Raw genomic sequence first — 16,903 nt, 5'->3', positions numbered from 1 at the left:
TCCGTCCATGCCAACGCTTTAGTTAAGAAAGTCCACCAATGCCTCTACTTTCTCAGAAGGCTAAGGAAATTTGGCATGTTTGCTACGACTGTCACCAATTTTTACAGATGCACCATAGAAAGCATTCTTTCTGGTTGTATCACAGCTTGGTATGGGCTCCTGCTCTGTCCAAGACTGCAAGAAACTACAAAGGGTCGTGAACAAAGCCCAATCCATCACGCAAACCAGCCTCCCATCCATTGACTTTGTCTACACTTCCCGCTGCCTTGAAAAAGCAGCCAGCATAATTAACGAGCCACGCACCCTGGACATTCTCTCTTCCACCTTCTTCCGTCGGGAAAAAGAAACAAAAGTCTGAGGTCACGTACCAACCGACTCAAGAACAGCTTCTTCCCTGCTGCTGTCAGACTTTTGAATGGGTCTACCTCGCATTAAGTTGATCTTTCTCTACAACCTAGCTATGACTGTAACACTACATTCTGCACTCTCTCCTTCCTTCTCTATGTACGGTATGCTTTGTCTGTTTAGTGCACAAGAAACAATACTTTTCACTGTATACTAATACATGTGACAATAATAAATCAAATCAAATTAAATTTAAAAATGGCCACAGCTGCAGATTGACTCTGGTTCACAGGGAATGATGGGTAGGCACAGCTGTGGCCATCTTGCAATCACGGCCAAGGAAGATTAAAAATTAGATGGGACATTGGATTGCCACTGTGAAATCGCCTCCATTTATTGGCTGAGTTACTGCACAAATGAAGAGTCGTAACTGCTGACTGACAAATTCCACTCAGTTCTGCTCACTGGAGTCAACAGGCTAATTAACGGGTCTTAGTTCTCTGCCCGCTTGTAGTAACTTAGAGGTGACTTGATGTGGCTCCAACAATGAAGGATTTATCAAACCAACATAATGGCCTGCATTCTCCCAAACAAAACTAAGTGCCCAATGGGCGGGAATGGGTGGGAAAATGGGAGAAATTCTTGCCTGTATTTTGGGTGTACTTTACCAGAATGAATCTCCAACACTCTGTGACTGCCTCAGAGGGAGCCACGCTGGAAAGTAGGAGGCAGGGCCTCAGCCTGCCCAAGAGGCTGGCAGCATAGTGGGGACATCGGCCTTTGCACACTGCGTTCCCCTCCCATCGCCGGTCTCCCAACCACTGGCCTTCCTGTCCCGATCGCTGGCCTTTCCCTCCCGATCGCTGGCCTCCCAAAGAAGAAACAGTTGCAGGGAAAAGAGGGGAGGAATGGAAGTAAATTGATTGCTTCTTTAAAGGGCCGGTGCAGGTATGATGGCCTGAATGGCCTGTGCTGCACTGCTCTCAAAATTTGAGTATTCATGGAATCATAGAGGTTCACAAGAATGATCCCAGGAATGTAAAGCTTAGTGTACAAGGAGCGTTTGTGGGTCTGTACTCGATGGGTTTAGAAGGATGAGGAAAGATCTCAATGGATCTTACAGAATACTGAAAGGCCTGGATCGAGTGGACGTGTGGAAGATGTTTCCATTAGTTGGAGAGACTAGGATCCAAGGGCACAGCCTCAGAGTAAAGGGGCAACTCTTTAGAACTGAGATGAGGAGGAATCTCTCCAGCCAGAGGGTGGTGAATCTACAGAATTCATTGCCACAGAAGGCTGTAGAGGCCAGGTCATAGAAATCATCATAGAATCATAGAAAACCTACAGTACAGAAAGAGGCCCTTCGGCCCATCGAGTCTGCACCGATCACAATCCCACCCAGGCCCTACCCCCATATCCCTACACATTTACCCACTAATCCCTCTAACCTACGCATCTCAGGACACTAAGAGCAATTTTAGCATGGCCAATCAACCTAACCTGCACATCTTTGGACTGTGGGAGGAAACCGGAGCACCCGGAGGAAACCCATGCAGACACGAGGAGAATGTGCAAACTCCACACAGACAGTGACCCAAGCCAGGAATTGAACCCAGGTCCCTGGAGCTGTGAAGCAGCAGTGCTAACCACTGTGCTACCGTGCCACCCATACTCAGGTCATTGAGTGTATTTAAGGCAGAGCTAGATAAGTTCTTTATTGGTAAGGGGGTCAAAGGTTATGGGGAAAAGGCGGGAGAATGGGGTTGAGAAACTTAACAGCCATGATTGAACGGCAGACCAGACTTGATGGGCTGAATGGCCTAATTCTACTCCTATATTTTATGGTCTTATTAATAACTGTGTCCACGGAAAGGGTTAAAAGAGATGAAAACCCACACAATGTTTAACTGCAGAGACATGTCTATCAGGATAGTAAGCAGCTAGTTCCAGACATCTGAACTTCAGATAAGAAAAGGAGAAAGAAAGTATAGTGTGGGATTGTTCATGTCTTAGACTTGGAAAAGCCTTTAAACCAAGCAGTTGGAAAGACCTATTGATGTATTTAAACCTCACGCTGATTGGATATTATAATTAAGCAAGTGTGAGGTTGTTGTGATTGGTTTTAATATCTGAATGATGTAACCTTAATCAATAACTTTGAGTGGAGAGAGATAGCTCCCATACCTTGATTGATATATGTAAATTACTTGTAATCAAACTTGAAACTATAACTGCTTGTGTATTTCTGAATTCAGTACTCTGACTGTTCTTAAAGATTGGGTCAGGGTCCTGTAGTCAATAAATCATCTTGAATCCGTGCCGTGACTTTGTCTGGCTACTTGAGGGGAATGGTAGTTTTAACTGCACCAACAAATAAAATATTATTTCAGTTTATTTATTAGTGTCACATGAAGGCTTACATTAACACTGCAATGAAGTTACTGTGAAAATCCCCTAGTCGCCACACTCTGGCGCCTATTCGGGTACACAAAAGAAGAATTGAGCATAACCAATGCACCTAACCAGCATGTCTTTCAGACTGTGGGAGGAAACCGGAGCACCCGGAGGAAACCCACGCAGACACGGGGAGGACATGCAGACTCCGCACAGTGACCCAAGCCGGGAATCGAACCCGGGTCCCTGGAGCTGTGAGGCAGCAGTGCTAACCACTGAGCCGCTTGTAATCAAATTTGAAACTATAACTGCTTGTGTATTTCTGAATTCGGTACTCTGATGGATTTTAAAGATTGGATCAGGGTCCTGCAGTCAATAAATCAACTTGAACCCACTTCGATACTTTGTCTGGCTACTTTAGGGGAATGGTAGTTTTAACGATGACAACAAATAAAACATTGCGACAGTGCCGTCACACTCAGGATTGTTCTTTACCGTTTTTCCAGACTTGCGATGAGCTCCGATACATTGACGTAAAGTTGTTTCGTTCCTTGCAGTTGAATGGTGTTGCAATTGGCTTTCGAACATTCAGCTTTCCCTTTTATTGGATCAAGATTCACCTTTGCTTTGCCTGAGATCAACCCGTCCACTGTCTCCAGGAACTTGAAGGACATCTCCCTCTGGTGAACTGCGTGAAATTCAATGAAATGCTTATTAAAATGTAGCACGGGTTGAACATTTGTTTTCCACTGTTATTGTTGGGTCTTTCAACCTATTCCGTTCTGTAACAGCAGTGACGGCCCAGGCTAAATCTCTGTCCCACTGCCATTGGGGGCGATATTGATCACTTGCCACCAGCGATGCCACCACAATGCAAAGCAGTGCAGAGCAGTGGAAGGGACATAAGGGCGAGGATGAGAAAAAACAAGCAATCTGGCTTTGCAAATCTTTTTAAATTCCAAGCCAAAATGAAGGTGGGGTGGGGGGGAGGGGGGGGGAGGGGGGTGGAGGGGAGGGGGGGGGCGGTGGAGTAGGTGTGGCACAAAATGGGGCTTGGCCTACTTTACAGTTGCACAATTTTCTTTCCTAATGCTGACAATAGGGGATAAGGTGGCCTATTGGTATTATCACTCGACAATTAATCCTAAAACGCAACTAATGTTCTGGGGATCCGTGTTCAAATCCCACCGCAGCAGGTGGTGGAGTTTAAATTCAGTTTAAAAAAATCTGGAATTAAGAATCTACCGATGACCATAAAACCATTGTCGATTGTCAACAAAACCCATCTCGTTCACTAATGTCCTTTAGAGAAGGAAATCCGCCGTCCTTACCCGGTCTGGCCTCCATGTGACTTCAGAGCCACAGCAATGTGGTTGACTCTCAGCTGCCCTCTGGCAACTAGGGATGGGCAATAAATGCTGGCCAGCCAGCGATGCCCATGTCACAAGAATAAATAATAAAAAAATCATTGTAATCTTTATTGAATTTATAGAAACAATAGCTGCACCCCTTAGTCAGTAAGAGGGACTAGTTACTGTCCAACTTGAGTAGGTGGACTTGTGACATTGGCCTGACTTTAACTCAGATCAAAGCTCGTTCACCTTTGCACAGAGTTAAAACCTGCCACCATCGCCACTCCCCCACCCCCATCACCCCCCTGCACCCCCCACCCCTCCAACAGGTGGTATAAGATTCATCTTTTATGATTGGCCAAATAGCTCACAAAGAAGAGGCTGCCTAATCTAAGCAGAGCTGGTGTCAGTGCCTCCTAGTGGCCAGTTTGGTTCCCCACCACCTGTCACTTACATTGAGATGAGGCCTGGTGCCTATTTTAGCATCGGCCTCAGGATAGTGCAGAGCAAGCGCCAATTATTTGAACTCCAGCAGTATTTTTCCCCCATGGATATTATAACAGGCCCAGATTTTCTGCAATTGATGCTGTTGTATATACTTTGCCCCCCTGAGTAAAGAAGCTATTGTTGGTCCTAGCTTAATCCCGAGTAAGTGGGAGAGGCCTGGCCTGGGTCTCCTTTTGATTTGAATCTCTTTCCATCACATCCTTCCCTTTATCCACTTCTCCACTCCATAGTTTCTTCCCTCTCTATGGTTCTGTTCAGTTACTACCTGGAGTGGCACCTCCAGCTCTGAGAAATTCATACAATCCTACAGTGCAGAAAGAGGCCATTCAGCCCATTGAGTCTGCACCGACCACAATCTCACCCAGGCCCTATCCCCATAATCCCATGTATTTATCCTAGCTAGTCCCCTTGACACTCAGCAGCAATTCAGCATGGCCAATCAACCGAACCCGCACATCTTTGGACTGTGGGAGGAAACCGGAGCACCCGGAGGAAACCCACGGAGGGAATGTGCAAACTCTGCACAGACAGTGACCCGCGGCCGGAACTGAACCGGGGTCCTTGGGGCTGTGAGACAGCAGTGCTAACCACTGTGCCACCGTGCCACCCTCATTGCTCAATGGGGTGGATGATTTATAGCACAAATGCACTTTAGACAGACTTTTAAAAATTCTCTCCGGCAATTCTAATCATCCTTGCTGTTTCGATGGAGCTGGCTGCAAAGGAACTCAGTCTGTACTCCATTACACAAGACGTCAGCTGAATCGAGATCTGAAAGTTTTGACACTCATACATGTCACCAATGTGAGAAACCAGGGCATTCATCTGTGGAAAGCTGGTGTAAGGACATGAAGAGGCTGTGGAAGAAAATGACACAGAGCGTGCCTGATGGAAGAAAAGCAAGCTCCGAGTGAAAATGATAAAAAAGGAGAACAAACCAAAATACCATGTTAACAGAATAAAAGAAGGCGGCTGGAATTCTCTCATCACGCTCGCCACTGGAATTTTAGCGGACGGGTTGCAGAGAATGTGAAACACCATGGACAGCCGGGCGTGAATTTCCGGCTTTTAGACCAGCGCAGCCTGAGAATTCTGCCCAAAGTGTTCATGCTGCGCGAAATGGTCGAGAGAAACAGAACAACTCTCAGTCTGAGGACGGATTGTCACTGAATAGGGGTGGCATGGTGGCACAGTGGTTAGCACTGCTGCCTCACGGCGCCAGGGACCCGGGTTCGATTCCCGGCTCGGGTCACTGTCTGTGTGGAGTTTGCACATTCTCCCCGTGTCTGCGTAGGTTTCCTCCGTAGTCATGATGTGGAGATGCCGGCGTTGGACTGGGGTAAACACAGTAAGGAATCTAACAACACCAGGTTAAAGTCCAACAGGTTTATTTGGTAGCAAACGCCACTAGCTTTCGGAGCGCTGCCCCTTCGTCAGGTGAGTGGGAGTTCTGTTCACAAACAGGGCATATAAAGACACAAACTCAATTTACAAAATAATGAATAATGATTGGAATGCGAGTCTATACATCTAATCAAGTCTTAAAGGTACAGACAATGTGAGTGGAGAGAGCATTAAGCACAGGTTAAAGAGATGTGTATTGTCTCCAGACAGGACAGCCAGTGAGATTTTGCAAGCCCAGGCAAGTCGTGGGGGTTACAGATAGTGTGACATGAACCCAATATCCCGGTTGAGGCCGTCCTCATGTGTGCGGAACCTGGCTATCAGTCCCTGCTCAGCGACTCAGCGCTGTCGTGTGTCGTGAAGGCCGCCGTGAAGGTGACGTGAAAGCGTTCTCCATGACGTAGCGATTCTATGATCCTATGAATGTGCTGGCCATTGTTGGTGCTCTGAATAGACGTTGGGTCACTCTGCTGCTGGATGGGCAGCCAGCAAGGATGAAAGTTGGCACTGAGGCAGCAGTCTCGCTGGTGCCAGAGATTTTGGGGGCAGTCTTGGGCCTGCATTTGCCATCCATGTGAATATCAGCAGGGATTCAAGATCCAGAATTTACAGTTCTCGCTGGCGAGAACGCAATTTTGGATCTTCGCTGCCCCTCACTGGCAACATCAACATGTTCACGGCCATTGTTGATCTGGATGCATTTAAATATTATTAACCCCCCGTCAGATATTGACATCACGCCGATGTGTCATCACATCGGCGCCGTTTACAACATGTTCACACAGACATGAACCTGTTGTGGGGGTCTCCCCGGGGGTGCAAATGTAAGCATAGCCCCCGGGGAAGAGGGACATGCCCATGTCAGCGCCAACCTGTGCCAAGGGGCGGGCCCCCAGTGGGGATTCATTTAGCCATGGTGGTGCGGCCAGGAGTGACCGGTGGAGCTGGGGATGCTGATGATAGCTGCTGTGAGGGTGTAGGTGCCGGCTCAGATGGGGCAGGGGGGTGATGATCTGTTGGGGTGGTGGGTGGGGGGAATGGAGCCGATGAGTGGACGGGCGGGAGAAGCGGCCAATGATCGGCGGTAGAAGGGGCTGACTCCGATCGGGGTGGGGAGGGGACCCCCAAGACCTCTGTGGCGGGCCGGGGGGAGGTTTACTCAGGTTATGATCAGGGTGGCTTTTAAAGATGACACCCTAATCTCCGTGTAGCCGGGTTTTGCCGGCATGATTAGACCCCATTCCCTGTATGATGGCGTGACAGAGTGTCATAAGATCTGGAGAGAAACGCGCTGGCTTTCACGCCGGAAACAACTCTGTCATTTTTCTCGTACAGAAGGCAAAACTCAGATATATTCCTTTGAAAACTTGAAGAATAGTGTAGCAGACGTATGCAGGTGAAGAGGATTCGCTGAAGGGCCGCATTGAAGAAACTGTGCAACTTAACATGTCAAACCGCAGATTTGTCTCGACGTGTAATAAAGGGGAGCTTTCCAGCATTGCTGTGTCAAACATGGTTAGAGAAGATTCAACTGAACTGGGCCAAAGTCAACCTGAAGACTAATGGTGAGTCAGGCCTCACAGGAATTCGAAAGAAACACACAGTTGTGTTTGATGGAGAACTGGGGAGTACGAAAGACATCACAGTTCAATTAAAGATGAAAGAAGGAAGCCAAGCAAAAGGCTTGAAGGCAAGGTCGGCACCCTATGCTACCTGACAGAAAGTGGAGGCTGTCTTGGAACGACTTGTGAAGAAGGGAGTGTTGAACCTGTCGGCTTTAGTGAGTAGGCCACACCAATAATACCAGCCGTCATGAAGGATGGATCTGTAAGGATTAGCTGGAATGTCAAAATCACCCTAAATCCCATATTATATGCAGGACGCATTACTCCACGTCGGTGATGTCAGGGGTAAGTTTTTCACTCAGAGGGTGGTGGCTGCATGGAATGGGCTGCCAGCAACGGTGGTGGAGGCGGATTCGATAGGGTCTTTTAAGAGACTTTTAGGTAAGTACATGGAACTTAGTAAGATAGAGGGTTAGAGGTAAGCCTAGTAATCGCTAAGGTAGGGACATGTTCGACACAACTTTGTGGGCTGAAGGGCCTGTATTGTGCTGTAGTTTTTCTATGCTTCTATGTTTCTATGGCTGATCTTTTCATGAACTCAGCTCCACTTACCCGCCCGCTCACCATAACCCTTAATTCCTTTACTGTTCAAAAATTTATCTATCCTTGCCTTAAAAACATTCAATGAGGTAGCCTCAACTGCTTCACTGGGCAGGGAATTCCACAGATTCACAACCCTTTGTGTGAAGAAGTTCCTCCTCAGCTCAGTCCTAAATCTGCTCCCCCCTATTTTGAGGCTATGCCCCCTAGTTCGAGTTTCACCTGCCAGTGAAAACAACCCCCCTGCTTCTATCTTATCTATTCCCTTCATAATCTTATATGTTTCTATAAGATCTCCCCTCATTCTTCTGAATTCCAATGAATATAGCCCCAGTCTACTCAGTCTCTCCTCATAACCCAACCCTCTCAACTCCGGAATCAACCTGGTGAATCGCTTCTACATCCCCTCCAATGCCAGTACATTCTCAAACCAAAACTGTCCTGCTCCTCTCTTAAGCTCTACTCATCTCTCTGTGAGTGAGATCGGCTGGAATTCTCCAGCCTCCCAGCCGTGTGTTTCCTGCCGGCGGGAGATGGCGTGTTATTTGTTAGAGGCGGGATTCTCCAGTTCCGCCGCTGTCAATGGGAATTCCCATTGACGTCACCTCCAAACCGGCGGGGAACCCACGGGCGGGGGTGCGCTGCCGGCGGGACCGGAGGATCGTGCGGCGTGAACGGCCGGAGAATTCTGGCCATCATTTTGATATAGTGCCTTAAGCACAAGGTCATTAGCTTGTTGTTGTTAGAGTTAACCCTTTATATTATCCAATGACACAGATATGGATGTCAGATATGGGAAGATCAGGCGCAACTGTAATGTTTAATATTAAAAAATGGGCACTTATGCAGCACATTCCACAACGTCAGAAAGTGCCATAGCGTTCTACATACAATGAAGTACTTATGACATGTCATTGTTCTAAACTCTCACCAACAGTAACGCGATAATGACCAGATCATCTGTTTCTCACTGATGTTGGTTAAGGGGTAAATATTAGCCATCATACTTGGGAAATCTCCCCTGTCTTTCTTCCAAAATAGTACCACAGGAATTTGAGAGAGCAGATGGGGCTTAATTTTACCATGTGGGCAGCTCCTACTCTACAGCACTCCCTCAGTGCTGCATTAAAGTCATGAATGTAGCCCAATACATCACGCAAACCAGCCTCCCATCCATTCACTTTGTCTACACTTCCCGCTACCTCGGCAAAGCAGCCAGCATAATCAAGGACTCCACACACCCTGGACATTCTCTCTTCCACCTTCTTCCATCGGGAAAAAGATGCGGTCACGTACCAAGCGACTCAAGAACAGCTTCTTCCCTGCTGTCATCAGACTTTTGAATGGACCTACCTCGCATTAACGGGATCTTTCTCTACACCCTAGCTATGACTATAACACTACATTCTGCACCCTCTCCTTTCCTTCTCCCCATGTACTCTATGAATGGTATGCTTTGTCTGTATATCGCACAAGGAACAGTACTTTTCAGTGTATACTAATACATGTGACAATAATAAATCAAATCAAATAAAGTGTCAACATGAATTGAGTGCTGGAGTGGGGACCTGAATCCACAAATGTCTGACTCACTATCTGGCCTCATCTGAGGGCACTACCAGAGGCTGCTGGTCAAAGAGTAAAGCAACAAAGGTCAGCATGTCCAGGAAAAGAGATAACAATGTTTTTAAAGTTTATTTATTAGTCACAAGTAGGCTTACATTAACAGTGCAATGAAGTTACTATGAAAATCCCCTAGTCGCCACACTCCGGCACCTGTTCGGGTACACTGAGGGAGTATTTAGCATGGTCAATGCACCTAACTAGCACATCTTTTGGAGAGTGGGAGGAAACCGGAGCACCTGGAGGAAACCCACGTGGACATGGGGAGAACGTGCAGACTCCGCACAAACAGTGACCCAAGCTGGGAATCAAACCTGGGTCCCTGGCGCTGTGAAATAAACCTGTTGGACTTTAACCTGGTGCTGTTAAACTTCTTGCTGTGCAGCAGCAGAGCTAACCACTGTGCCACCGTGTTCAGAGGAGGTGAAGGACTCAGGAGAATAGACAAAGTCCATTCAACCTTCTACCTCCTGTAATGTTGCAGACACTCAGAACATTGCACAATGGACTCTCGTGTCGACGGGATTTTAATTTGATTTATTATTGTCACATGTATTGGTATACAGTGAAAAGTATTGTTTCTTGCACGCTATACAGACAAAGCATACCGTTCATAGAGAAGGAAAGGAGAGGGTGCAGAAAGTAGTGTTACAGTCATAGCTAGGTGCAGTGTTAGAGAGTTTAAAAGAGTTAGAGTACAGTTTTAGTTCATAAGTTCATAAGATATAGGAGCAGAATGTTTCTTCAGAAGGAACTCTTCAAAATGCAGCTAATGGAAATACAACAAAACTTACTCCAACTTATAAATCAAAGAAAGGGTTTAATAAAGAAACATCATTACTCCAAACTTGGGGCCTCGCCCTGGGCCACTCCAAGCTCTCCACAATTCTACATAGTTCCTTATTTATAGTGAATCAGCTGACTATTACATCACTCTGTGATTGGTTCCATGTTTTACTGGGTCAGCTGAGCCTTATATCTTGTTCCCACTGGTCACATTACATCCAATCAAAGTTGTCACCGGTTACATTCTAACACAGAATTAGGCCATTCGGCCCATCGAGTCTGCTCCGCCATTCAATCCTGGCTGATATGCTCCTCATCCCCATTTTCCTGCCTTCTCCCCATAACCCTTCAACCCATTACCAATTAAAAATCTGTCTAACTCCTCCTTAAATTTACTCTGTCCCAGCATCCACCGCACTTTGGGATAACGAATTCCACAGATTAGCATAGAACGAGAGTAAAGCATAGAATTAGAGGGTATGCTGGGCACAGCTCGCAAGGAGCCGCCATGCTCCAGGGCCGGGTAACTCACCTGGCACCAAGGTGTCTTTGTCAACCAGCACGTGCTTTAGTTCAAATTCAGTGGGATGGTACGTTGGTTTTCTCCAGAAGGGGCCATTTGTTCTCCTGTAGACCAGGTGTAGAGGCTTGAATTTCTCCGCGTCGTAAGCACTGGTGGCTGGGATCAGTTCACCTCCAGAATCGATTTGTTCCACAAGGTGGTGTGCAGCTTTCTTAAACATCCTAAAGTGAGGCAAGATATGTGTCCAATTAGGTACCATCAGACAATGCATCCTGACCCCAATCATGTGGCAGAACCTCTGAACCAGTGATTGGCTTGGCATGGCTTCTCTCTCCATATTGACCGTGCTTGGCATGTTCCCAAATCAGCGGAATGGAGAAGGGGAATTAAATGGAAAATGAGTGAAGCAAGAGCAAGTCCATTCAACAACTTGCAACCATATAACGTCTTTAATGTAGGCTTTTCACAGGAGCAAAATCAGAGAGCAATTGACACCAAGCCATCGGCTGACATATAGAACAGATAACCAAGCAGCAGCTTTAGAAACATGGAAACTAGAAGCAGAAGCAGGCCATTCGGCCCTTCGAGCCTGCTCCGCCATTCATGTTGATTGTGGCTGGTTCTCAATGGAGGAGAGAGATGGAGGTATGAAGATTTTTAAAGAGGAAATTTCAAAGCTTGTCCCATGCTTCAAGATCCACAAAGTAGGAATTGGGCAATTGGCCCAGTTTCGAGGGGCACTGGGTTCTCAGGGGGTTGTAGGCTGGAGGAGCTTACAGAGACAGGGAGGGATGAGACCATGGATGGATTTGAACACGAGGGTGAAAATTTTAAAACCGAGACATTTGTGAACTGATTGCTGACAGAAGCCAGCGAGTACATTCTCCATTGCACCGAGCACTGGGACTAAAAACAGGAGAGAACAGCCAAAATGTGAGGGACAGAGAATCATAGAATCCCTACAGTGCAGAAGGAGGCCATTCAGCCCATCAAGCCTGCGCTGACCACAATCTCATTGTGGTGGACTTCAGTTGTGCCTTTGTCCTGCCTGGACCACCGTTGTGTGTTTGTCATGCCTGGACACATCCCCTGCCGGCTCCTCCCCTTGTCACCTAGTATAAAGGTGGCTGTTCCCTCCCCCTTGTTCAGTTCGGGTCGGTTATCTGTTGGGACGTGCTCCTGGTTCTGTAATGAATAAAAGCCTACAGTTGTATTGGCACACAAGTAGTCTTTTGCCTAATTGATAGCGCATCACTCACCCAGGCACTATCCCCTTAACCCCATGTATTTACCCTGCTAATTCCCCCTGACACTATTGATTGAAATCATACCCAGCACAAAGGAAGATGCCTGTGGTTATTGGAGGCCAATCATCTCAGCCCAAGACCTCACTGCGGGAGGTCCTCAGTGTAGCACCTGAGGTTCAATCATTTCGAGCTGCTTCATCAGTGACCTTCCTTCCATCATAAGGTCAGAGTGGGGATGTTCGCTGATGACTGCACAATGTTCAGCACCATTCGCAACTCCTCAGATACTGAAGCAGTCTGTGTCCAAATGCAGCAAGACCTGGACACCATTCAAGCTTGGATGAGTGGCAAATAACATCCAGGCCAGACAATGACCATCTCTAACAAGAGAGAATCTAACTATCTCCCCTTGATATTCAACAGCATTGAATCCCATCCTCAAAATTCTGGTCCTTACCATTGACCACTGAAGGGAACCAGCCCTATGGTTACAAGAGCAGGTAGAGACTGAGACCTTTGTGGCACCTCCTGACTGCCCAGAGCCTTTCTCCCCATCTAAAAAGCCGAAGTCAGGAATATTCTCTGCCTGCCTGGGTGAGTGCAGCTCCAACAACACTCAGGATTCTCAACATCATCCAAGACAAGTCAATCTGCTTAATTGGCGCTCCACCCACCACCTTAAACATTCACACCCTCCACCAATAGTGCACACTGACTGCAGCAACAAACCAAGGCTCCTTTGACATCACCTTCCAATCTCACAACCTCTACCATCCAGAAGAACAAGGATGCAGGCGTGTGGGAGCACAACCACCTGCAAGCTTCTCTCCAAGTCACACATCGTTCTGACTTTGAAATATATTGTCACCAAGTCAAAATCCTGGAACTCCCGAGCAGCACTGTGGGTGTATGTACAGCCCACCGACTGCAGTAATTCAGGATGCCGTTTACTACTACCTTTGCAAGAATAATTAGGAATGGATAGGAAATACTGGCCTGGCTGGTGATGCCCACATCCCATAAATAAATAAGGAACACCTCTCCCCCTCACCACTTTCTCTCTTCCTCTCTCTCCCTCCTTAATTTCCACCTCTCTCCCACTACCCTACCCTCTCTACCCACCTCTCTCCCTACCCTACCCTCTCTACCCAGCTCTTCTCCCACTACCCTACCCTCTCTGCCCAGCTCTCTCCCACTACCCTACCCTCTCTGCCCAGCTCTCTCCCACTACCCTACCCTCTCTACCCAGCTCTTCTCCCTACCCTACCCTCTCTACCCAGCTCTCTCCCACTACCCTACCCTCTCTACCCAGCTCTTCTCCCTACCCTACCCTCTCTACCCACCTCTCTCCCACTACCCTACCCTCTCTACCCAGCTCTTCTCCCTTCCTGCTCGTCCCTCTCTCCCCTTGTTTTCCCACATTCCCCCTCCCTTTGCCATTTCCTCCCTCTCTCTCCCCCAGCCCCATCCTGCCCTCTCTCCCCCCATCCCCAGCCCCATCCTGCCCTCTCTCCCCCCTTTTTACCTCCCCCTCACTCACCCACCTTCCCTGGCTCTCCCTTACTCTCCCCCATCCTTCCTTCCTCCCCTCTATTCCTTTTCTCTCTCTCTCTCACCTTTTCCCCACTCTTTCCCATTCTCTTCCCCTTCGCTCTCCTCTCCCCTTTCCCACTCTCCACTTTCTTCCCCCTCTCTCCCCCAATCTTTCCACTCTCTCACACACAAGCGCGCTACAGAATCGCGCGCACTCGAAGGGTCAAAGCAAGCAGAGTTTTCCAGAAAGTGGTCACAGTCACCCCAGTACGCCATTGGTACTCCCGGAACGCTATCCAACAGACTCATACTCCTTACTTGGTTTCTGTCCTTCTCCTCTAGGTCTTCAGTCCAGGGTTGCGTTAACGTTTGGCTGATTGATCTCAGACTTTTAAATCTCTCCTCACAGAAGCTGAGAAAATTCCAGTTATATCATAGGGCACGCCCTTTGTGAAAATTATTTCACAATCTTGCTTTGCAGGGTGGAGGGGGCAAGTAGAGGAAGAAAGTAATTGTGAAATTTCCAATACGATGATTTTCTAAAGACAAACGCAATATGCAAACCATTGTGCATGAAGAAAGCATTTAACACGTTTTCCAATAAGGTTTTTTTCGTAAACCACATCATCTTAAAAGAGAAAAAGAATAACTTCCCAAACAGAAGGAGCTGGTTCAATTATTTTTATCTCTGACTTGGGAGCTGATTCGCCCAAAAGTGCTGAATTGGCGAGAAAACTGGTCTAGGTCGCAACTGTTTTTCCAGTTCAGCTTCACTCCTGAATCTCCGCACTCTGTGCACTGCAGACGTCACAATCGTGAATCTCATTAAAAACCCAGGAGGGCGGGGCCTATTCGCGCCGGAGTTTGACAGTTTTGGAACCCTGCGCATGCGCAGTGGTCCCGATCTGTCAGGCTCCCCGTTTGCTGGCCAGCTCGATCGCTGGCCAGCCCGGGACCCCCACAGTGCTGCCCCTCCAGCTCCCCCCCACAGCCCGATCGCAGCCCCCACAACAATTCCCGGGCCAGGCCCTCCCCCCCCCCCCTCCCTCTATCCTGGAGTGCCCTGATGTCCAGCCCACCCCCGCAGCAGTGGCGATCTCCCATCCCCCTCACCCTGGCAAACCTCCCCCTGCTGAACCCCCGGGGTCAGACCCCCCCCCCGGGAGACAGACCACCCCCCCCCCCCCCCCCCCCCCCAGCAGAGCATCCACCGCCCTAGCCCACCCCGATCGCTGGCCTCCCTCCAGCCCAAACCAATCCCCATGCAGAGTGGCAGTGGGACCCTCCCCACCCCCTCCAATCGCCCCTAGACCCCGCCCACAATAGGCCCCACCCCTCTGGGCACTGCCCGATGCCTGGTGGGCAGTGCCAAGGTGCCCCCTGGGCATTGCCATTTTGCCCCTTGGGCAGTGCCAGGGGGCATAGGCTGGCACTGCCAAGGTACCCATGCCCAGGGAGCACCACTCCCCCACTGCCCGACCCACTGGGGGGCCCCGATTGACTCCCCTTCACTCCGACGGGGTCTCCCGCTAGTTCCCCGAATGTGGGGAGCTACTTTGAACCCCACCGGAGTGAAGCACTCCTGGCGGGGTGGGAGATGCTATCGGGCCGGGCCCGATAATCACAGGCAAAATATATTTAAAGTACATGAAAAAAGGATTTACCTTTCTCCCCGTCGGTTTCCAGTGCGGTCCCGACTGCGACTGTTCTCCGACTCTGGGAGACGCGAACCCTGCAAAAATGGCCGGCACGCGATTCCCCCGACCGGACCAGCCAGAAAATTTGCGGGTCACAATGGGAGAATCGCCCTCTAGATTTCTCTCTTGAACACTCAACAATGCAACTTTATTCAAAGCCCCCTTTGACTTGAAACTCTTCCCTCTGCATAACAGGATGAGATCAATTATAATTGCTCCACCATTGGTGGTTCACTCGCTTATGCTCCAAGTTCTGGAATATTCTAGCTACACCACTTCTCTACCTCACTGTCTTCCTTTCACACACTTCTTAAAATCTACCTGTTTGACCAGTCTTTTGGGCGTTTAACTAACTGTCTCCTTACTCAGCTTGGTGTCATATTTTGCTTTATAACTGAAATAACACCTCAGAGGCCTGTGTCTCTTCACCAGATTCCTTTTATTTACAAACTCAATTCCACTCCAAAGAGTGCTTCAGGCACACAGTCAGTAGCCCTGACACTCCTCAATATATATACCAGTGAGACTCCCTGACTGGGCAAGCAATCATTACATCAATGAGGGAGCTCATACTCCAAGAGGCCAACCTCATGGGCCTCATTGAGGTCATGACAATAACACGCCTGTGGAACATCTTGGGATCATAGAATCATAGAATCCCTACTGTGCAGAAAGAGGCTATTCGGCCCATCGAGCCTGCACGGACAACAATCCCATCCAGGGCTTATCCCTATAACCCTCAAGTATTTACCCTCGCTAATCCCCTGACACTGAGGGGCAATTTAGCACGGCCAATCAACCTAACCCGCGCATCTTTGGACTGTGGGAGGAAACCGGAGCACCCAGAGGAAACCCATGCAGACACGGGGAGAATGTGTAAATTCCACACAGACAGTGACCCAAGCCGGGAATCAAACCCAGGTCCCTGAAGTTTTTATTTATTAGTCACAAGTAGGCTTACCTTAACACTGCAATGAAGTTACTGTGAAAATCCCCGAGTTGCCACACTCCAGCGCCTGTTCGGGTACACTGAGGGAGAATTTAGCACGGCCAATGCACTTAACCAGCACGTCTTTCGGACTGTGGTGCTGTGAGGCAGCAGTGCTAACCACCGTGCCGCCCAGTGACCAGTCAGGACTGAGAGTAGGAATCACCCCGGGTGGGAAGAGTTCCCCTTAGGCAGGGGCGTTCCAGAAGCAGCTGCAGACATGTCACTGCTCTTGTAGATCTTTGTAAATAAATTCTTTATTGTCCACTAATAAAGTCTCTGCAAGTGCATCATTACAAGTGTGTTTATTCTGTTCCTGGGAGACAGATAGACAGGGTG

General features: G+C 48.5%; 1 protein-coding gene across 4 annotated transcripts in view; it reads right to left on the bottom strand.

Moving 5' to 3' along the window:
* LOC144500736 (gasdermin-A-like) overlaps positions 1-16,903 on the bottom strand; it is a 56,677-nt gene that overhangs the window by 26,061 nt on the left and 13,713 nt on the right. For 2 of the 4 annotated variants that reach the window (XM_078224126.1, XM_078224129.1), the window contains exons 1-2: positions 11,109-11,383; positions 3,235-3,427 (exon numbers count right to left, since the gene is read on the bottom strand). In XM_078224126.1, the coding sequence (XP_078080252.1) occupies positions 3,235-3,427; positions 11,109-11,370 (455 nt within the window). In that variant the 5' untranslated portion in view covers positions 11,371-11,383. Of the gene's footprint in view, positions 1-3,234; positions 3,428-11,108; positions 11,384-14,197; positions 14,329-16,903 lie in introns of those variants that run through there. The other 2 variants (XM_078224128.1, XM_078224127.1) reach the window with 2 other exon arrangements.

This window comes from Mustelus asterias, chromosome 11 (assembly GCF_964213995.1).
Source record: "Mustelus asterias chromosome 11, sMusAst1.hap1.1, whole genome shotgun sequence".
Classification (NCBI taxonomy): Eukaryota; Metazoa; Chordata; class Chondrichthyes; order Carcharhiniformes; family Triakidae; genus Mustelus; species Mustelus asterias.
The sequence above is the reverse complement of the archived record's forward strand: the minus strand, read 5'-3'. Positions and strand labels throughout refer to the sequence as shown.